The following is a 22,222-nucleotide window of genomic DNA, read 5'->3' as shown; positions in this document are numbered from 1 at the left end:
TGTGGCCTCCTAGCCACTCTCTACCTCTTTCTTCCTCTAAGATTCTCCACCACGATATCCAGGGTGTTCTGAAAACATCTATCTGATCATGACAGTCTTATTACTACTGCCCTTAGGTTTGTCCAACTTCCTTATTGTGGTTTACATGACCCTGTAAGACTTCTCCAAACTTACCTCTGACACTTCTTTCACATTCCTCGTTCAACCTTCCAGGTGATCTTTGAGCCATTGCTTCCTTTGAGCTATCACATACTATTCCTTCTACATATAACTCTTCCTTTCTCCCTTCTTCTGACTGCTTAACTCTTCATCCTTTGGGTCTTGCCTCAGATGTTACCTTGTTCGGAGACCCTCCTATCCTAACACACTGTGTTGCATTAATTAAACCTTCCTCTCCTCAGACTGAGTTCCTGAAGCATCTGGACTAGTACTTGACACACAGTATCTTAATAATTTTGTTCTATGAATAACATGGTATAGAAAATGGACCGGAGAAGGTACTGACAGCAGAGAGGTTGTCTGGGCAACTGCACCAGTAATCCAGGTGAAAAAGGCTTGCAGCAATAATGTGTATGGACAGAAGAGTCAGATGCTAGAGTTGCTATTCATCTGTTCCAGCTCCAGATAACTTTTGACTGTTAAAAAGAAAATGTTTCCTCAAAAGGCAGTTCTGCCCACACTGGGGACATTTAAAAGTGTGCCCTATAGGTCTGAGACCTTTTTCCCAAAGTGGACACTTAGAACAATGGGAGCAGCACCTCTGAATAAATGAGCAACCTTCCCTATGTAACTGGTTTGAAGGGATGGCTTCTCAAACAGAAATATCAATTCTGTAACATTTGTCCTTAAAATGTTACTTAAAAGTATCATTACTTATCCAGTTATTTCATTAAGCTCTCTTCACGTTCCACGAGCAGAAAGATGAGTTATTTAAGAAACGAGTTTCCATACCGCTGCAGAGATGGCACTGAGGCACTAGAGGGTAAATAGTTCCTGTCACAATTCAACCCCTGCGCCAAGGTGGGAGCTTTCCACTCCAGTTTTGCTAGCCCCTGCCACAGTGCCCAGCATGGTGACCAGTTTAGACAACTCCAGGGCCACCCGTAAGTGATATGAAACCAAGGTTCATTCCAAGAATCTCCTTTGCAAAATAATGTTCACCTTGTCCTCCATCTCTAATAGGCTCTGGCCCAAGAACACAGGTCCTCTTCTTGGAAAGCCCCCAATCTGTCAATACTTACCTCAAATGTTACCTCTTCCTTTCATGCTACCCCCCTCCCCCACAGCATACCATTGTACATACCGTTCAGGCAACAGGTATTTCTTGAGCGCTTACTAGATACTTACCTTTTCTAGGTGCTGGGGGACATAGCAACAAAACAAAACAACAAAACCGAATTCCCTGCCTTCGTAAGGGGTCACATTCTAATACCACACTGAACTGAAATGGGCCTATCTCCTGTATGTCACAAGCACGGGCCACATCCTACTCATCTTGCAGCTCCTGTGCCCAGGACAGAGACTGGCCTAGAATGCAGGTGCCAAGTATAACTGAATTCAAATGAATGGCCCATCATAAGAATGTCAGCTCAGGGGCGCCTGGGTGGCTCAGTCGGTTAAGCGACTGCCTTCGGCTCAGGTCATGATCCTGGAGTCCCGGGATCGAGTCCCACATCGGGCTCCCTGCTCAGCAGGGAGTCTGCTTCTCCCTCTGACCCTCCTCCCTCTCATGCTCTCTCTATCTCATTCTCTCTGTCTCAAATAAATAAATAAAATCTTTAAAAAAAAAAAAAAGAATGTCAGCTCAGGATCTGAGCTGCTCCTCCTCCTTCCTCTCTTGAATTCCACCTTGTCTATAGTTATTTAAAGATCTCTCCTCCACTAGGTCAGTCCTTTCTTCACTTCGTCCCTGAACCTTGTTTACTTAGCTATAGAGAGTTGCAAATACCTATATTGTAGAGCCCTCATGTATCTCACCAGCTCCCTGTACTCCAATACACTGAAATGGCACTTTTAACCAGGTTCTATTCTGTCACAGAATTCAGCTCTGTGCTACCTCTGCCACTGCCAGGAGCTTGAGTCATCCCTGCCCATAAGCCAAGAGGGAAAAAGTAGGAATGGCATGGAAATGGCCTCATGAAAGGAACACCAGGGGACTCTCTTTACCTCTTTAACATTATGCTCGGTGGGATCTTTCTGTGTTGGGCTATGTCCTTTCAAGATAAGCATTTTCCAAGGCATGTTACTGTTTACAAGTTGCTTTCATATCCATTTGCTTATTTGACCCTTTCAACAATGCTATGAAGTAGATAGGTATTATTATCCCCACTTTGCAGATGAGAAAACTGAGGCTCTGAAAGGGGAAGATAATTTCTCAAAACCTCTACTGTTTAAAAAATGACCCCATATTGAAACCAAGATTTTTGAGTCAATTATTCCCACTTCATCATGATTGAGTAGACACATTCTACCAAATGGCCTCCGATCCAAAAATATCCCACCTTAGTGACCCTTACCCCACAGGTTCCAGAACCAACCACACAGAACCTACTGGGAACATCCTTGGAATAAATTGTGCTTATAGCCCTGGGGCTTTGCCTTCTTTGCCCAATCAGCTGGAACCCAAGAGGGGACTGCTACAATTGCTTGCAAGTCTGAGGCATCACCTAACCACAGTGACGGTTTGGCTCTGGTCCATGCTAGCCTCGACAGCCAGTCCTTCTAGCTGAAGCTAAGGCATGAGGAGACAGGCTATCATTACAACTGGTTAAAAACAACACGTGTTGGGGCGCCTCGGTGGCTCAGTCGTTAAGCGTCTGCCTTCGGCTCAGGTCATGATCCCGGGGTCCTGGGATCGAGCCCCACATCGGGCTCCCTGCTCCGCGGGAGGCCTGCTTCTCCCTCTCCCACTCCCCCTGCTTGTGTTCCCTCTCTCACTGTGTCTCTCTCTGTCAAATAAATAAAATCTTTTAAAAAAATAAAAATAAAAATAAAAACAACACGTGTACCAAAACAAAACAAAACTTTATTTACAATTGAAAAACAGAAAATCTTGGGTTCTGAATCTGTGACATTTCCAAGGTCTCTTGATCAAAAACGGGCGCAGCAGGCAGGGAAGCAAACACAGGGGCCAATCCGGATTATCTTACTCAAGAGTGCCACCCAGAGCAAGGAAAGGCCTACAATGGCAGAGAGGTGGAGGTCTGTTAGGGATGGACGAGATAGCAGCTCAGAGGCACAGGAAGGGAACATTCCATGAGAGACAATACTCCCATCTCTTCTCTACACTCCTAATCCTCTTTTCCCAAAAGAGCAGAACTGGTCTGACTCTTGCCCTCAGTCAGACCTTTGGTTCCCTAGGATAAAGTCGAGAGGTATACTACACAAGAACCAAAAATAAACAAACAAACATTTTATGGCCACACATATCATCTCATTTATCTGTCCTTCACAAACTCTGTGCAGTATATATTATCTGTAATCAAGCAAGAGGAAACTAGGGTCCCAAGGGGTTTAATGGTTTGATGGGGTTTCCTGGTCTACTTGGCTCCAAAGTCTGTGTGTTTTTTGCCAGACCTCAATGGCTCTCTGTGGAGCTCTAGAACAAAAAGCAATCTTTCTTCCTTGCAGGTTTTGGTCCCAGTGTTACAGAGAAAGTAAAGTCCACACCCTTTGTTTATGGCCTTGGTCGTTAGCTTTACTAAAAGAACACAGTGAGTACACTCAGAAACTACTCTGTCTCCCTCCCCCTAAACACGGCCACGCCCCTTTCCCTCCAAGGGAAAGCGCATCCCGGTGTCATACTGCAGATTCAGACAGAAGTTGAAACCTGGGCCCGCAAGCAGAATGCACAGAACTGCATAAATGCACTTTATAAGTTCCATGGTGCCCTAGGACCTAAGCTCTATCCTAGACCAGGCACTGTGTTAGTCAGCATGGTCCCTGCCTCAAGGAGTTCCGTCTACAGAAAACCAGGCCAACACATTTGTGATATGTTATGTTAGATGCTATATAGAGAGATGAACCAAGTACTGTGGAAGCACCCAGGAAGGCACTGCTGGCTGCGCCTAGACCTGGGAGGAGACGGAGGGACCAGGGAGTGATTCAGATGATGGTAGCCACGTGCTCCTGGGAGCAGCTGGAAGCAACTAGGATCAGTTAGAACTTCGGATATACAGTATGTATTTCTATTGTAAGATACATGCTCAATACAGAAAATTGAAGCATACACGGGACAACAGAAATGGGGAAAAAAGAAATTTTGCTGTCTCTACACTACACAAGTAACCATTACTAACAGTTGGCTGTATTTCACTACAGTAATTTCTGGAATAGTTAAATGTACTAAATCTTGACTTTGTCACTTAACGAACATAGCCTAGAAATCTGCCAACACATACAGATCTACCTTTTTTGTTTTTAAGGCTATGTGGTATTTCACCGACCCGCGTACCTCAATGTGTGTGAGACCTGATTACGACACTGGGAGCTCTGCCTTTGTACTGGATTGGACTGGAATGAAGCCATTCTCCCCTCCCTCCCCTCCCTTTTTAGCTGGCAGGGCTTCTGCCTTTCAGGGCAGGGAACAACAGTGTCACACACCCAGCAGGCATGCAAATATTTGCTGCCAAATCTCTGGTGCTCCCTAGACCTGTGTTTTCATGTGGAACCTTTTCTCTTGCCTGGACTGCTGCACTGAACACCTCACTGGCCTCAGCTTCTCCTCCACATTGCTGCCAGAATCATCTCCGGAATAAGAAAATTCAATCACAATGTTCTTCTGCTCAAAATCCTCCAGTGGCTCCTGTTGGCCTGGCTCTTTTCAGAGGGCCAGGCTAGGCTCCCTTCTGACAATCTCTGGAGTACGATGGACTCTCACCCCAGGGGGGAAAAAATGTGCCTAGTGCCCAAAGCCCACTCTCAGGATAACATACGAGCATCTCAGCCTGCACTGGTTCTCACAACTGGCCCTGGCCTCCTCCAGCTTTACCATCTTACCCTTTGCTTTTCATACCTTCCTGCTTTGGCCATATGGCATGATGTGCAGTTTCCCTTACACTTGCAGCTGTTTCCTGCTTTTGTGCTTTTGCTCATGCTGTTCCCTCTGCCTGGAATGCCCTCCCGTTCTTAGCCACCTGAGAAGTTCTCTTCTTTCACGTACTCGGCCACAGCATCGTCTCTTCTGTAGTCTCCCCACACTGCTCCAGGCAGGGACAGGCGTTCCAGCTTTCCTTACTCTGTTCTGAACCTCCAGTCCAGTGCTTTATTGTGCTGTCATGGGCAGTTTCCCCCAGAGACTGTGAGTTCCCTGAAGGCAGGAACTGGGCTTTTCAAACTTGCAGCCTCCTATGTGGCAGGGGACCCATCTTATTACCTCAGTGCGTAGGTGTGGAAGGAATGAAGGACCAGCCCGTGTGCCACCAACATAGCCCATTACCTTCCTCTACCGGAACATATCACATCTACGGGTAATCCCAGAATGGGGGACAGTGTTTCCTAAAGCTCAGTCATTCCCACAGCACCTTCCCCACTGTTCTAGCCACCACCCACAGGTACAATTAATTTTTAACCTAATCACCATTTGAACTTTAAGAATGCCTCACGGTAAAATGATGTGTTGCACTAATTACATATTTTTCCTAAGATGCAAATGCTAAAGGATCCTCATCACGCCACTACCTAGAGCAGCGTTACCCAACTGAGATGCTTGTTGCAAACACAGCATCCCAGATCCTACCTCAAACTCACTCAACTCGAACTCTCCAGGGAAGGGATCTGGGAATTAGTAGCTTTAACAAAATGTCCCCCAGTGATTTGATTCTTTAGGGAAATTTGGGAAACAATGACAGAAGAAAGCGATCTACTGCTTGCTACAGGTACCACGTGTGGGGATAACTGGAAGAGCAGCGGTTCAGACTTAGCTGGGCTGCCAGAGCTCACAGCCACTCCCTTTTCCAAGAGACTCTCAAGCTTTCCAAACAGAGGTTCCACCAGCTCCCAAGTGGTTGTAAGTAGCAAAGAACCTGATTCAGATTGCGGCAGGAGGATCCTGAGGGCCAAGGTTCACTTATGTATACCTAACCAAATTCATCATAAAAAGCTTTCACAGGACCCACTGAGATAAAACCATGGTTTCTACATCGAGAGTTGTACAGAGAACTTCATGTTCACTAAAACCAAAGTCAGGACCTAAGGCAAAACCAGAAGAAGTTCTAGAAATGCTTCCTAGGGAGGTAGAGCTGATCAAGTCACTGCGCTGTCTGCTATCTCCTTCCCAACTTCTTTGATTTCCAGTGCCTAGACACAAGGCCTCACATGCGCAATTAGGTGATATCTTGATTTGAATACAGCAGATTTGTGCTGGACAGTGCCACCAAGAGAGGATCTCCTTCTGGGTCTTTTCTGATTGGAATATGGTGGCTTCTCGATTAAAAAGCAGGCTTCTGTTATTCCACTATAGCCTTGCTACTCAAAGTTAGCATTAGCACCTCCTGAGTGCTGGTTACCAATGCAAAATCTCTGGCCCCATCCAGACCCACTAAGCCAGAACCAGCATTTTAATGAGCTCTCCTGGTGATTCATAAGTGCATTAATGTTTGAGAAATACTGCCCAGTAGGGTTTGAAAACAGCATCTATATTAGCTGTCAACCATTATCCTGCTCCAAACAACCTAAGGGATCTGAAACACTCCCACAGGAATTAGAGATGCTTATAACTTCACAACTGGGAAGAAAAATGATGGGATGATGCCGTGCTCCCCAATCTCCACTTTTCCTTACTTTCTCCCAAAGCACATTACTGAGAAACCCAAAGTGGAGCCCCTTTAGGTCAGACTGCCACCTAGATTCCCTAACACCTTAAAACTTATGATAAGGATTTTTGGTAAAGTTAAATGAGATAATTCAAGTTCTTAGCTCAATACTTGAGCACAAGAAGTATGCAATAAATGATAACTGCCATTATGATATTGCCTCTAAGTATTAGCTACGAAAGATTCAGTTCTGAGCAAGTCATGGGTAGGAAACTGAATTGGAGGTACTGCACTTATAGTTAATTAAAATTAAATAAAAAATTCAGTCCTTCAGTCACATCAACCACATATTTCAAGTGCTCAACTGTCACATGTGGCTAGAGCTGCATGATGGACAGCATAGATACAGAACATTTCTACCATCACAGAAAGGAATTTCTATTGGATAGTTCTGGTCTAAGAAGCCTCTGGAACGTCAAATGGCCCTTGTGGAATTTGTTCTGCTTGGGCTGCAGGCTGAGAAGAGAGGCTTCCACGGGGGCAAAGGTTTACTTTGCCCTTTGCTAATAAGAGATGAGGAGGGGAGGGTTGTGATCACCACCCTCAGAAATTAAGCCCTCAACAAGGATTTCCACGAACTTTCTATAAGGGACTCAAAAAAATACAAAAAAGAAGGCCCAATCAAAAAATTGCTAAACACAGGGTGCCTGGGTGGCTCAGCTGTTAAGCGTCTGCCTTCGGCTCAGGTCATGATCCCGGGGTCCTGGGATCGAGTCCCGCATCAGGCTCCCCGCTCCGTAGGAAGCCTGCTTCTCCCTCTCCCACTCCCCCTGCTTGTGTTCCCTCTCTCGCTGTCTCTGTCAAATAAATAAAATCTTTAAAAAAAAAAAAAATTTCTAAACACTGTTCTTTCCATCTCTGTCCTCTGGTAGTGGTCAGTGGTCAATCCTTAGAAGGAAAAGGACCTAGTAGCTCAACTTAGGTTCAGCAAAGAAAGAAGTGGGAGAAGGAGGGAAACGCCAGCCACTACCAAAGAGGGAGAGCGGGCTGAGCCCTAGGGACCTCCAGTACTGGCAGAAAAGAAAGCTTAGGGTGTCAACCGTGCCTCAGAAGGGACCATTTGGCTGGACAAGAGAGAGGACCACATGCAGCTTCTAGCACACACTTGTGCATGCCTGCCTCAGCATTTGCTCACACCAGTTCCCTGCCTAAAATGCCTGACATTCTCCCTCTCTATTAACTCATGTAATAAATTTTTAATGAATGCCTGTAAGTGCCAGATGCTATGAACACAAAATAAGTCACAGATAGAGGGATGTACAGTTATTAAAATGGTCTGGCATTTGACTAGATCGCCATTCAGAAAAAAAGTCAGAGAAAAGAAAAATAGATTCTAGGTAATTTTTAAAGTATATAAATAAAACCATAGAAATATTAGAAAAAATACAAAAGACATTATGATCTGAGATAGTAAGGACCTTCCTAAAACAAGACAAAAATCACAAAAGCCATAAGAGAAAAGACTGAGAATTCTGACCTCATCAAAATTTAGAACTTCTGTTTAACAAAGGATATCACCAAAGTTAAGATAAGCAACACAATGCCAGTTTTGGCTTAAAATATGTTCTGGACAAAATAGTCACAACATTTAAAATAGAGAACTAAGATGCAGAATTTATAACTATTCAAATCATAAGAGAAGGATAAAATAAGCTATATGCTACAAACATAGCATATTGTCAGTTTGTTTTTATATGAAGTAGTTTTATGTGATGGAAGAGGAAAAGTCTTCAAGACATCTGCCAAATGGAAAACAAATGAACAAAATAGTATGATGACATTTAGGAAAAACAAAACCTCCCAAAATAAGATAGGCATAGAAAAGGCCCTGATGGACATACATCAAACTGAAAGCAGTTACCTCCTGGGACAGAAGTGGGACTGCATGGGGAAGAGGGGTAATGACAAGGACTTGAACTGTTTTCTCAAGGTTGTATTATGTTACTTTTATAATTAAAATAAACAACCAAATAAAATATGTGAATGTTCATTGAATTTTTTTTTTTTTTTTTTTAGAGCTATTAAAGTTACTACGTGGACAGCTGGGGAAGTTGGAACATGTATATTAAATAATATTACTGTGGTCATGTAGGATGCTATTTTTAGGAGTTGTTTGCTGAAGTATTTAGGGGTAAAGTGTCAAGAAGTCTTCAACTTTCAAATGGGAAAGAAATGAAGGACAACGATGGACGGAATGAAGGTAGATAGGAGGGAAAGAAGGGGAGGAGGAGAGAGGAGAGGGAAGGGGAGGAGAAGGAAGAAGGGAAAGAAAAACCCAATGTCAAAGTAAAATGGTAACACAAGAATATTAACCATTGGTAAATCTGGGTGAAAGGGAGATGGGTGTTCAGTATACTGTTCTTCCAACTTTTCTGCAGGTTTGAAAATTAAAAGAAGAAGGAAGGAAGGAAGGAAAGAAGGAAGGAAGGAAGGAAGAAAAGGCAAAACATCACCACCCCACACTAGCTGATCAATTTCTCCCTTGAACTCTGATCACACTTAGCAACGTCACTCAGGTTACTAGTGATCACCTCTGAGAATGTGTCTTACTCCCCGTAAGCTCCTGAAAAAGGCATTTTTCAATTCTCTGTCACCCAGCACAGAGCAGGCAGTGGCGAGTGTGGGGAGGAAGTGGGCCCGTGCAGGCTGAGAAACGTGTTGCGTTCACTTATGAGGCTGGCAGATACAAAGTCAGGGCCTGGAAATGAGCATCAGTTTTTTTTTTTTAGATTTTATTTATTTATTTTAGAGAGAGAGAGCACAGAGGGAGAGGGTGAGGGAGAAGCAGACTCCTTACTGAGCAGGGATCCTGACTCAGGGCTTGACCGCAGGACCCTGGGATCATGACCTGAGCCGAAGGCAGACGCTTAACTGCCCCCCCAGAAGCCCCGAGCATCAGTTCCAACAAGAGAGGCATGACAGCTGTGTCTCCTGGCTGCCCAGGCTGCTCCCAGCCCGGAGCTGCCCAGGAGTGGAGCCAGGTCCTTCCAGCAGGAGCACTGAATGGAAGGAACTACAGTCTGACAGTGATGTCAGAGACTGCCTACTGGTATTCAGGTTGATACTTTGTAGGCCACAAAGTGGTAGAAAAGTAAAATGCCCTAATAACCCTTTCTCTTCTGTTCCTTACAATGAGCCTGAGATAGCGACTGTCTCCATTTGACAGGTGAAGAAACAGGCTCAGAAAAGGGAAGTGATTTCCCCAAGGTCACATAGACAGGAAACAAGGCTCAATCCCATGTTTTCAAGTCTAAAGTTCCTTCCACTAGGCCATGCTGTCTTCACTGGGGTCTCCTAACCAGGAGGAGAAAGACACACATACCTGATCAGTCTTGCTCTGGACTACATCTCCCCACACTGTGAGATCACCACAGGCAGCTTGGGCTTATTGTTGGGGCCTGTGGGAACATTCTAGGAGAGAAAGCACAGTGGAGATTCATCCGCTCAGACACACACGCTCACCAAACACGTACTGATGCCTGCCAGCCCCTGTGCTACAGACTGAGGACTCAGGGACTGAAATGCTAACAGTCCATGTCCTACCACAAGGGTAGAGAGAATCCAGATTGAAGAGAAAATGTCCAACATTTTAAAAAAAGCAAACCTATGCTATAAAACAATGCAGTAAGTTATAACACTGAGTTTACACAACAGGGCAGAGGAAGCACCCACTGCTTAAACAGGTCAAGAAGGATTCACACAGCAGGGGACATTTGAGCTGGGCCCACCAGGAGGAAAAGAAAGGAGAGGAGTATTCCAGTAGAGGAAAGAGCACAAGCAAACGCTCAGAGGCAGGAATGTGTATGGCATATTTATTTAGAGAAGAGCTAAAAGCCTGACGAGACTGGAATCTGGAGGCAGCGGTGGCAGAAGGGGCTGTGGAGAGGCAGCGGGGACCAGGTCACAAAGGATCATGGATTCACTGCTGAGTAGGATTTTATCAAGTAGGTGAAGGGGGCACCAGAAGCCAAACCTCAGTGAGCATCAGAAAGGCAAACTTACAGGCCAAGAAAACAGGGAGGGGCGGGGGGCCATGGACTCCTCCCTCTTCCTGAGGGAGCCCATGTAACTGCAGGCCGTAAAGACTGGGCCTAACACACTCCTGCTACTAGACCAGAATGGCCAAGATAGAGGAAATCAAAACAGGACTCACCTCAATCTTTCGCATCACTAGAAGTCCATCAATGATTTTTCCTGTAGGAAAAGTATGAGCTAGACTTTATTATTCTCATTTGCATAGCAGTTTCCAGCTTCCACTCTTAGCCAGCATCTCATTTGATCCTCATACTACCAACAGAAAATTGAGATTTGATGGAAGTGAAATGATTTGCCCAAGGTCACAGGTAGGAAGGAGTGGAGTACTAGGTCTGGGCGATTGCAAAACCCTCCTGTACCGTGCTCCCTCTGTGTGGCATTTCTTAGGTGATACCATTCGGGTTTCCCTCCCAGACATACAGATCACCCAAGTGGTTACACACTACATCAGATAGCCCCTCAGTTCTTCCCTCTGGCGCTCTAACCACATGTCGTCCCCACCTCCTACCACTTCCACCTTCCCAGAGCAGTTACATTAGTCGAGCACTCTTGGGACTAGAGTCTGAGGACTGGCTCCTTTGGAAGTCCCACTGTGTGTGAATGGGGCCCGGAATCTGGGACAGGAAGAGGACTCACCAAACACTACGTGCTTCCCATCCAGCCAATCACATTTAGAGCAGGTGATGAAGAACTGGCAGCCATTTGTACTGGGACCACTGTTTGCCTGACAGAAACCAAGTATACCTTCAGTGAGTTTTCCTGGCCATGCTAGCTGAAGGGCAAGATTCCCAAAAGAGGGGCGCCTGGGTGGCTCAGTCGGTTAAGCATCTGCCTTCAGCTCAGGTCATGACCCCAGGATCCTGGGATCAAGCCGCACATTAGGGCTTCCTGTTCAGCTGAGAGCCTACTTCTCCCTCTCCCTCTCCCTCTGCCTGCCGCTCCCCCTGCTTGTGCACTCTCTCTACCTCTGACAAATAAATAAAATCTTAAAAAAAAAGGATTCCCAAAAGAGCCTGTAACCCTGATTCCTTTCTTTCAGCAAACCTTACTGAATACCTACCATAAGCCAGATCCTAAGCTAGGATCCAAGGATATAGAGATAAACAGGATACATAATCACTGCCCCCAAGGAGCTAGATCTTTAAATGAATGTACAGTTCTCCTGCAGTGTGGATTTTTAAAATGGGAACAATTGTTCACAGGGACTGATCTGCTGTATTTAATCCAACGCTGGTTATACCTGGATTATAGTTACAAGTTAGATACCGTGGAGAAAAAGCCTGTTTCCTGTGCCAAAGCTCTTTTGTCTGAGTAGCTCTGTACTGCACCATAACCATGGTAAGAAAAGACTTCAAGGAGGTGTGAGAAGGTGCTACACTAGTGCCGTGCTAGAAACAGACTGCATTTAATCAATTGATGTTTGCTTTTTACAGCTACACCCCAATTCCTTTATTATCGAATTTTACAGGAAGTAGTTTTTTTTTGTTTTTTTGTTTTTTAAGATTTTATTTATTTATTTGAGACAGAGAGAATGAGAGGGAGAGAGCACGTGAGAGGGGGGAGGGTCAGAGGGAGAAGCAGACTCCCTGCCGAGCAGGGAGCCCAATGCGGGACTCGATCCTGGGACTCCAGGATCATGACCTGAGCCGAAGGCAGTCGCTTAACCAACTGAGCCACCCAGGCGCCCAAGAAGTAGTTTTTTAATTGAGAATCTGAAAGTCTCTAGCCATATCCCATCTCCTTCCTGGAAACTGTTTCTACATCATTGCATTTCACAACGCATTGTAAAATAGGCTCTGATTACGATACTTTGTATCGTAATTTACAGTGACATTTTGATAAGAATTTTGAGATTTGAAGGAAGTGAAATGATTTGCCCAAGGTCACAGGTAGGGTATCTTGATATTGTATTTACAGTGATACTCTGTAAAGCGTTATTTGACTTTCTCATGAAGTGTACCTTTGTACTCTATATGTTGATACCCCAGAACTGCCTTTAATATACTAAATTCAGGCTTTTGTACATCAACAAGTCCAAGTTACCTTTCAGTAACACTGCCTTGTGACAGTGTCTGTCTCTGTGAACATTTTATTGCATACTTCCCTTGTTTAGGAAAAAAGGAGTAGACAATGGGAAACTGAGAGTACTATTAAAAGCACAGGTCTCATACGATTAACATGACTGAAGCAGGACTGGAAATTATGAGATAGGTCGCTAGCGGTAATCGGACACTTCATGGATTTAAATTGGTTGATTCTGTGTTCAGCTGTGCAGGAATAAAAGTGTGTATGAAATACATTCACAACACTGTCCAGGGGAACGTGCTCATTACCTCCCTAGGGATTTTATGTTATACTTAGAAATGCCCCACGTAAGATAGGCTACTTTGGGGTTTCGTGCGTGTACTTACGAACATCTACATGAAATCAAGGGAATGGCTGAGCCAGTCAGAGGAGGCACATGCTGTGGAATGAGGGACAGACTTCCCAGGGCTCCCAATTCTTTGCTTCCTTCTTTTCACCAATCAATCAGGCATTCATTCAATCTACCTTGCTGCTGGTGTATGAACGTTTATTAGCAAGCAGGCAGGAGAATAGTCATATAAGTTTTTATAGCTTAAGGGACACTCTGCCCTCAGCCACTCATTTATTCATTCTCTCAGGCAGTACAGCTTACTGCTTTGGTGAGTAAGCTCTGGAGCCAGATGATGACCTCGCTGGAATCCCAGCTCTGCCACAGACCGTGGGACCTTAGTTTAGTCACATAACCTCTCTAGGCCTCAGTATGCTCATTTGTACCTATCTCAAAAGGATGTTGAAAGGATTAAAATGAATTAACGCAAATATGATGTTTGTTGAGCAACTGGCCAATAAATGTTAGCTATCATATCATCTTTCGGTCGTTCATCGGTATCTGCTCCGAGCCTTTCTGTATCAGGTAGTAAGGGCTTGGAGACCACTGAGGCCCAGTCTCTGCCCTTGAGGAACTTAAGACTTAGGGGAGGATGAAAACAAAAACAATTGTGCCATATGATCTGTGATTGTACAACTTCACCAGTGTCAGCCTGAGGGAGCACAAACCAACGTTTCCTTCCATTTTTCTGACTCCTCCATTGATGGCATGCCCCTAGAAGGTCCTAGCCCTCCTGGCGAAGATCCAAGCCCACCTAAGCTATGCCTGCAACATTTACCTGCACTTGCCCAGCCTGGCTTTCTGAAAAGGGAGCTTGCACACTGTTTGCTGGGCAGGTCTCGCCCAGTTCTCATGGCATCCTCCTAACTGTCTTCTCTGTCCCCACCTCTGTTCCCATCTGCCACTCACACCACAGCCAGGGGCTTGGCTCTAAATCACAAAGTTGATCAACCCTGCTCAAAAAAGCATACGGCTCTCCATAACCTATCAAAGAAAGTCTACACACTTCATCCTTATTCTGGCATTTGAAGCCCTTAAGGGGCTAGACCCCAGCTTCCTCTCCAGTGTCTCTACTGGTCCTTCCCTCCCCCATTCACATCCTATGTGCTCATCCTTCCTCACCTTCTAACCCTCGACCATGCGCCCCGCTATTTGACGCCACCCTCCTCTGTGAAGCCAGGCCTGACCCCTCAAAGTAATGACTCTCATTCCGTGGGGCCCTCCCAGTACTTTTACATACCCTGAGGGGCCCTCACCTTAATAGATGGTGGTGTGAACTACACTATGCTGGGCTTGTCAGTTTGCATGTGTGATTCCCCCATTAGATGTTAAGTGTCACAAGGGCAGGTATCAGGTCTATACCTTGTACCCTACCCTGAGGCCTGAGACAGACAGAAGGGTGCCGGGGGAATCCTGGTGGGTGGGGTGCGCCAAGCACATGGACTCTGGGTCCTGAAAGCACAACTGGCCATGCTCTGCGCAACAGGGCTGGATGCTGAGCCACGTATCCCAGCTCAAACAAAGGTAAGAAAACATATACCAGAGTTCAGTTGTGGCCCCCCAGACTGCTAGAGGTTCCAGCCCAACAAAATCAAAACTAATTGAGGAAGGAGGTGGGTGTGGCAGAGGTGAGTCCTGGGATAAACAAGAGAAGTAAAGAATTTGCTTCCATCCTAAGAGACAGCACCGGGCCTCAAGAGGGGCCCAGACACCTGCTGGATAAAAATCTAACCCAAAACTTTGACTGGACCTTACTTACCATGGAAAGCAGGCCTGGAGCTGAGTGTCTCAGTTTAAAATTTTCATCTGCAAATGGCCCCCGGTAAATACTGGCAACTCCAGTACCATCTCCCTGAGCAGAGAAAAAGGAAGTGTTAGCAAGTTTTGAGTGTTGCTCCCCACCCCCCGTGCCCCTTCGGAACCCAGAGGAGGAATGCTGCTGCACCACAGCCAAGTTTTTTAAGTTGCACTCTTCCTCTTGAAGATCACTTTGCGAGTCACACCTCTTGGACCCTATCTTACAATCAAAGCCAGCCCCATCCAAGGCACCTGCAGCCCATATACTGACCAGGGCATCGCACAGATTGGGTAAAACAGGTCACAGCTGGGCCTCTAGAAAGCTCAGTTAAGACGCAGGCAGAGTAGGGAACAACAGTACAATGATCACATACATAATCCTTGCCACACCCAAAGACTCTCATGCCTGCAGTCATATAAAATTACCCACTTAACTGACCACTATCCCCACTCCCCCAAGCTATGCAGGTGGATGGGCTCCTGCAAGCCTCATCTCTACAGATCCCACCCTCCTGACCAAAGCTGACTGGTCCAGGGGAAGATGCCCAGCTAATACAGGGCCAACTAAAGCTCCTTCTCTGGGAATTGTGAAGGAGGACTGATGCTCTCTTTGAGGTTGAATTTATCATGTGAGCCTGGAAGCTGGGTGACCATCCTCTGCAAAGTGGACTGGAGAACAGAAAGAGAAGGCAACACACAGAGCACTGGAGAAACAGAAAAAAAAGGACTGCCTTGGTTTTATGTGGCTTTCCAGTTCCTAGTTCTGTTTCTTCCTTTGGGTTTCATGAAACACCTTATCATAAATCCCTAATTTCTGCTTAAAGTAGCTTTATTAGCATTATCTCTTCGCTCTTCCAGTAACCACATCGAATAAGCACTATCGTCTTCCTCATTGTTCAGATGAGCCAACTTAAGTCAGGATAATAAAGCAACTTGGCCAAAGCCATATTTGCAGTACCTTAAACAGAATTCCTGAGAGGGTGCCAAAAGACCAACTTCTTCCAGCCAGTTAGTAAAGAAAAAGAATATTGGGTGCATGGCAGAAAGGGAAAGCACTGACGTAGGGAAGAATCAAGGGGCCCTTATTGGGGCAAAGACTACTAAAGGGGATTAACATAAGCCAGACAAGGAAAAAAACTGTCAAAATCAAACCTTTATTTGATTAAAAATTAATAAAACCAAGCTCTGTGTAGTGGAAAGATTTGGATGTGAGTTCTGGATCAATCCTTTATGAGCTGGGAAAGTCACTTCGTACCACTGAGCCTCACTTCTTCCAGCTATCAAGTGAAGATGAAATCACCTGCTCTTTACACTGCTGCCGTGAAGATCCAATCAGAAAAGACCTTGCAGCTGATATAGCACTATATAGATGTGAGCTATTATCTTTTTTTTTTTAAAGATTTTTATTTATTTATTTGAGAGAGAGAGAGTGAGAGAGCACAAGAGGGGGGAGCGGGAGAGGGAGAAGCAGACTCCTCGCTGAGCAGGGAGCCCGATGCGGGACTCGATCCCGGGACTCCAGGATCATGACCTGAGCCGAAGGCAGTCGCTTAACCAACTGAGCCACCCAGGCGCCCGTGAGCTATTATCTTTAACTACACACAAATACCTATGCACATACAGAAAGAAGAGAAAAACAAGTTCACTTCCAATTTCCCAATAAACCTGGGGGACAGATCACTTCTCGCATCTTACCCTATAATTACATTATTTATTGCTCTCCAGGAGCCAGGGAAAATGACAAAATTAATTTTCAGAGCAAACAACAGAAAGCGACTTAAAAATTAAATGAATAGGGGCACCTGGGTGGCTCAGTCGGTTAAGCGTCTGCCCTCAGCTCAAGTCATGATACCAGGGTCCTAGGATCAAGCCCCACATTGGGCTCGCTGCTCAGCGGGGAGCCTGCTTCTCCCTCTCTCTGCCACTCCCCCTGCTTGTGCTCTCTCTCTCTCTCAAATAAATAAAATCTTAAAATAAATATCAAATGAATAAATAAATATTAAAAAAAGAAAGCAACTTAAATCTTTAACAATAGTGGACTGATCAAATAAATTTGTTATCTATTCATAAAGGAATATTACGTAGTTATTATAAAGAATGACTTCATGACAAGGGAAAATGTAGACAATTATTAAGTATAAAGAATTACAACATACACATGATCTTAAGTCTGTTAAAAATTATGTCTGACACACATCCATATGCAATAAGAATAACAGCTCTAAACTAAAATGCCAAGATACATTCCTTAACAAGCAAGATTCCTTGAGATGACTTATTTTCTTTTTTGCACCTTTGCAACCAAAAAAAAATTATTAAAACAAACACACATTCTTGGTCCAACTTCAGAAGGTCTCAAATCCTACTTCTTCTGCTCCTTGCTCATTTCATTTTTTCTTTCCTAAGAGTGGCTCTGAACAATTGTTTCTTGCTGACATTCAGCCTTCTGGCTGACCAACTATGCTGTCTGACCCTGGAGCTATCGACAAGTGACTGCATGGGCCTGGCAATGACCAGTAAGAAGTTGGTCCTGTCCCTGTTAAGACAATATGGCAATACAGGAGCCTATGGAAAGAAAGAGAATAGATTCTTAGCCCTCCTTACCAGCTAATACAAAGTATATGGTCGCCCAAGCCCTACTACCATCAGGTGTAGCCCGGGGTTGCAAACTTAAATGCCTACAGGGACAAGTGACATAAATAAGGGAAGCAGATGATAGTGACTGAGGTGAAATGGCAAGGACAGACCCTGTTTAAAGGGAGCAGTTACTTGATTCCAAACCACTGTTGCTACATGAAACACAGGCCTAGTGCACCCCTATTTTCCATTCTTTAAAGAGAATACAAAACTCTGGAATTTTCTGGTGAAATATCATAGTTTTACAACATAACACACATGAAACAAAGCCTATCTGAAAGCCTGGTTCAACCTAAAATCTGCCACTTTGTAACCTTATCTAGACAGGAAATATAGGTCTTTAAAAACTCCCAAGAGTTAAACTAAATAAATATACACATGAAGGAGAAAGAATGTCTCCCAGATTCAAGAAAATAGCAATATGACTAAACAAATGATATTAATAAGAAAAACCACCATGCACATGCACACAAGTGATTGGCTAAGGACAAAAGTAGGTTTAAGAAGATATGGTTTATTCAGGCACCCTCCAAGGTCAGAGGAAGGGGAAGAGGCTTGGTATGAAAGACACATACAGTCTAGTCACATAAAAGTTATGCTTCACAGTGAAGAACTATTCTCCTAGGCTCTGCTAGTAAATAGAGAAAACATCACTCCAGAATGATCTACCTCTGTTGCTCTGATTCTTTGCCCACTAATCGATTTTCGATGAAAAAACTCAGCTTTCCAGGCACTGTGATACCAGAGGTGGAAGGGAATTAGAGTATAAGCACTAAGCTCACTGAAAAAGGACTTACTGCCGGGGGCGCCTAGGTGGCTCAGTCGTTAAGCGTCTGCCTTCGGCTCAGGTCATGGTCCCAGGGTCCTGGGATCGAGCACGGCATCGGGCTCCCTGCTCAGCAGGAAGCCTGCTTCTCTCTCTCCCACTCCCCCTGCTTGTGTTCCCTCTCTGGCTGTCTTTCTCTCTGTCAAATAAATAAAATCTTTAAAAAAAAAAAAAAAAGACTTACTGCCATTTAGAAAAAAAAAATCGCATCTGATTTCTATCCAAGTTTCATGTGACTAACTAGTTTGTATCTCTCATGGATCATGTAGAGGTATGCTGGGAAAGTTCGGTTTCTGGCCCTAAAAGCCTAGGGGATTTGGAAGTCAGTGACTCAAAGTGCTGATGTCTGTCATCTAAGAAGTAAGACAGCAACTCTAAAGGACATTCCTATCACCCTCCTCCCCCATCAAACTTGGCTATTGTTTCAAGCCTTAGGACTGGGCCCTGTAGTAGAAACAGTAGTAGCAGCAATAACAAAAAACAATATTCCTATAGGGCTTTGATAGCAAAGAAATAGTACTTACGTTAACAAAATCCCCACCCTGAATCATGAAATCCTTTATGACCCTGAAACAGAGAATAAAGGATCCTGAGAGAAGATTCTGTCATTTAGAAAAACATTGATTTAGTCATACTTTAGATTAACATTGATTTAAAAAAACATTGATTTAGTCATACTTTAGATTAACATTGATTTAAAAATAAAATGTTTATCACTTTGGCTTTTAATAAGCTTTCAAATCAATTGCTGAGTTCACAAAAACATTCCTTCTCAAGATCTAGGAATTATGCTATGGTTTTATTTCCCTCTAAAGAGATGAATCCCCCAAGGAAGTAATTCTAAAAGCCTGCAGGATGCTTGCCAAGGCCTTACCTGTGGAAGGTGCTCCCTTTGTATCCTATCGGAACCCCATCTTTTCTATAACAAAAAGAAAGAAACTTGGAATGATGACAGGTAATCATAGGCCTGTCCAGTTTACCACCCACTGGAGCCAAGGGACTCTCCTAAAGATGGTCGGAAGACGTCTATTACTGTCACCAGCAATCATTCAAGTCCTGCCGGTGGTTCCCCAAAACCCCACTGCAGCCCCAGGACACCATTCAAGAGCAAGCAGAGAAATCAACCACGTCTGAGACTGACCTGAATTCTCCGGTGCAGAACTGCCTGAAAGGGAAATGAGTGAACGATTCAGTCACCATGACATCACAGCTGACGGCGCCCTTAATGGGGTGGGGATGGGGGGAGCAGAGACATTCGCGCCAGCAAGGCCACCAACGGGCCAGCCGACGTCCAGACACCTAAGCATACAAATTAACAACAAAATTGACACGGGAAAAGTAGAAACGCTGACTATTCAGAACGCTACAGAGAGGACTCCGATCTCAAGGGTAGCGAGTGGACGGATAGAGGGAGGCAGAGGATAACGCGTACCGGGTCCAGCTTCTGGTTCGGTTAATCTAGCAGAGCTGGAACATCTCCTTACCTAAAATTCTCGGCCGTCTTAGGCACAACGTCCGCAAAGAGCTCGATCTTCATGCGGCCAACCTCCTGCAAGCGGCGGGAGATTGTCAGAATACCCGGTCCAAGACCATGAAGGCCTCAGCGAGCAGGGAACTGGAGGGGCTGACCCCTCTCTCCCCCTTGCCACCTCCGCAGCCTCTCCTTCCGTGCCGCCCAGTCCCTCCCCCTGCGGGGCGCTAGGATGGGCAAGACTCCTCCTCCCCCTCCCGTGTCCCCGCCCGCAGGTCGGTAGGTTCTGGTCCAGTTTCGTTTCCTGGATTCTCGAGTCCGCTATCCCTGGGTGGATGAGATCTTCCCGGCTGGCCCCGTGCAGTGTCCCTTCGGCGCAGTGGCTGCCTGGACCTCACCTGGCCGCCAATGCTAACATCAAAGAACACCACGGGATTGACAGGGCTTGAATTTGCCACCGCCATGGCTCCGACCCGGAAGCAGAAGACGGAGGCATGGGTTCCGGCAAACCTCATCCCCGCTTAGCGAGTTTACTCTACGGCGCAGGCGCAAAAAGAGTCAACCGAGGCCAGGCCCCGCCCCCCGGAAGTCGCGCCCCGCCCCGGCGGCGAAGGTCTCGGCCTGCGGCACCCAAACTGGGCGTTGCGGCAGTAGGCGGGGCCAGGACCTCTGAGCCAGCATATATGCGGTTTCTTATCCCTGCACGTTAGTCTGTGAACCCTACGAAGGCAGGAACCTGTTCATCCTCAGCGCTTAGAACAGCCTGGCATATGTAGCCCTTCAGTTAAGTCAGGACACCAGAATTTTAGTTCTAGTTCTGCCACAAGCTTTCACTCTTGTCACTTACAATTCATTCGTGCTGCTAGCAGAGCAGCTAGAGCTTTTTAAATAAATGTTTATACATCATTCCTGGCTTCGCATATTTAGAATAAGATCCAATTCCTTATATACAAAGGCCTACATTACATTATCTGGCCGCGCATACCTGGCCTCATCTTGTATCACCCTCAATTATGATACTTGTCTTTTCTGTCCCTCAAGGTCATGGAGAAGGATACTCTCTTCATAGAGTCTTGGTACTAGCTGTTAACTGTCTTTAACATTCTTCTAGGTCTTAATGAAGGCAGGGAGTACTCCTTGTAGCTCAGGTCTCAGTTCAGCGGTCACTCAACCTAAAGCAGCCCATGGCCACTCTTTCAGACGCATCACTAGTTTATTTTCCTCATGCGATTCACCATCCAAAATTATATGGTCTGTCTCCCCACCTCTGTGTCCCTGTCGCACACACATGGCTACCCTCCAACCTAATAGCATATTAACTCCAGGAAAGCAGAAGCTGTCTGTCTTCACAGGTGTAGCTCTAATGCCTACTACTGAATAGCCCATAGTAGGGATTCAATAGTGAAAGAAGGTGACCTGGGGCAAGGTTTGGAGTCAGAGCATATATCTGATATCATAGCTATTATGTCCTATATCCTTTGATCATCCTTTCTAGGTCAGTCACCTGAGGAAGCAAGGGTTACATATAAAAATTCAATGTTTCAACTTAAGGTGTCTTTATTTTTGGTTACTTTTCCTTTCCCCTTGGTCTCCTTCTCTATCTCCAATTGAAGAATAAAAAAGAAGAGGAGAATAAGGATGGGAAGAAAGAACAGCAGGAATCACCCCTCAGTATAGTTTATAGCAACTATTTTAAAATAAATTTTTTAAATTGGTAATATCCAATGTTGATGAGGTTGTGGAAAAACTAGTACAAAGTGCTGGTGAAAATAAATGATGATTCCACGGGAAGCCTGTTTCTCCCTCTCCTACTCCCCCTGCTTGTGTTCCCTCTCTCGCTGTGTCTCTCTGTCAAATAAGTAAATACAATCTTTAAAAAAAAAGAAAAGAAAAGAAATGATGATACCTAGCTTTTGTTAAGCAGCTACTAAGTTCTAAATACACATTTCATTTCATTTGGTCCTCACAACTCTATGGGACAGGAACGACTACTGTTCCCATTTTATGGACCAAGAAATTGAGGCTTAAAGAGGTTGACTATAGGGGCGCCTGGGTGACTCAGTTGGTTAAGCATCCCACTCGATCTCAGCTCAGGTCTTGATCTCAGTGTCATGAATTCAAGCCCCACATTGGGTTCCATGCTGGGTGTGGAGACTACTTAATTAAAAAAAAAAAGGGAAAAAGAAAAGAAAAAAATAAAGAGGTTCACTATAGAAACATTATGTTGACAC

The 22,222-nt window shown here is 45.0% G+C and overlaps 1 protein-coding gene across 2 annotated transcripts; it reads right to left on the bottom strand.

Annotated features, from left to right (window-relative positions):
• Positions 1-3,005: 3,005 nt before the first annotated feature.
• PPIH (peptidylprolyl isomerase H) lies at positions 3,006-20,529 on the bottom strand. 2 transcript variants are annotated; one of them, XM_031021890.2, is made up of 10 exons: positions 20,390-20,529; positions 20,005-20,069; positions 19,662-19,685; positions 19,395-19,439; positions 19,045-19,087; positions 15,020-15,112; positions 11,484-11,571; positions 10,966-11,006; positions 10,135-10,223; positions 3,006-3,203 (listed from the first exon to the last, which is right to left on the bottom strand). In XM_031021890.2, the coding sequence occupies exons 1-9, from the start codon at positions 20,504-20,506 to the stop codon at positions 10,155-10,157; spliced, it is 585 nt and encodes a 194-aa protein (XP_030877750.1). In that variant the 5' UTR covers positions 20,507-20,529; the 3' UTR covers positions 3,006-3,203; positions 10,135-10,154. The 2 variants fall into 2 exon arrangements, with proteins under 2 accessions (XP_030877750.1, XP_006750646.1); XM_006750583.3 differs by having other exon boundaries at positions 3,006-3,179.
• Positions 20,530-22,222: the final 1,693 nt, after the last annotated feature.

This window comes from Leptonychotes weddellii, chromosome 4 (genome assembly GCF_054177405.1).
Source record: "Leptonychotes weddellii isolate Sample4059 chromosome 4, ASM5417740v2, whole genome shotgun sequence".
NCBI classification, from domain to species: Eukaryota; Metazoa; Chordata; class Mammalia; order Carnivora; family Phocidae; genus Leptonychotes; species Leptonychotes weddellii.
The sequence above is the reverse complement of the archived record's forward strand: the minus strand, read 5'-3'. Positions and strand labels throughout refer to the sequence as shown.

Excerpts from the sequence above, each read along its gene's own strand:
- PPIH (XM_031021890.2), bottom strand. The coding sequence starts at position 20,506 with ATGAGGTTTGCCGGAACCCATGCCTCCGTCTTCTGCTTCCGGGTCGGA. Across the intron at positions 20,070-20,389 it reads ATGTTAGCATTGGCGGCCAG|GAGGTTGGCCGCATGAAGAT; the intron begins GTGAGGTCCAGG and ends CGCCGCTTGCAG. Across the intron at positions 19,686-20,004 it reads AAGACGGCCGAGAATTTTAG|GCAGTTCTGCACCGGAGAAT; the intron begins GTAAGGAGATGT and ends TTTCCCTTTCAG.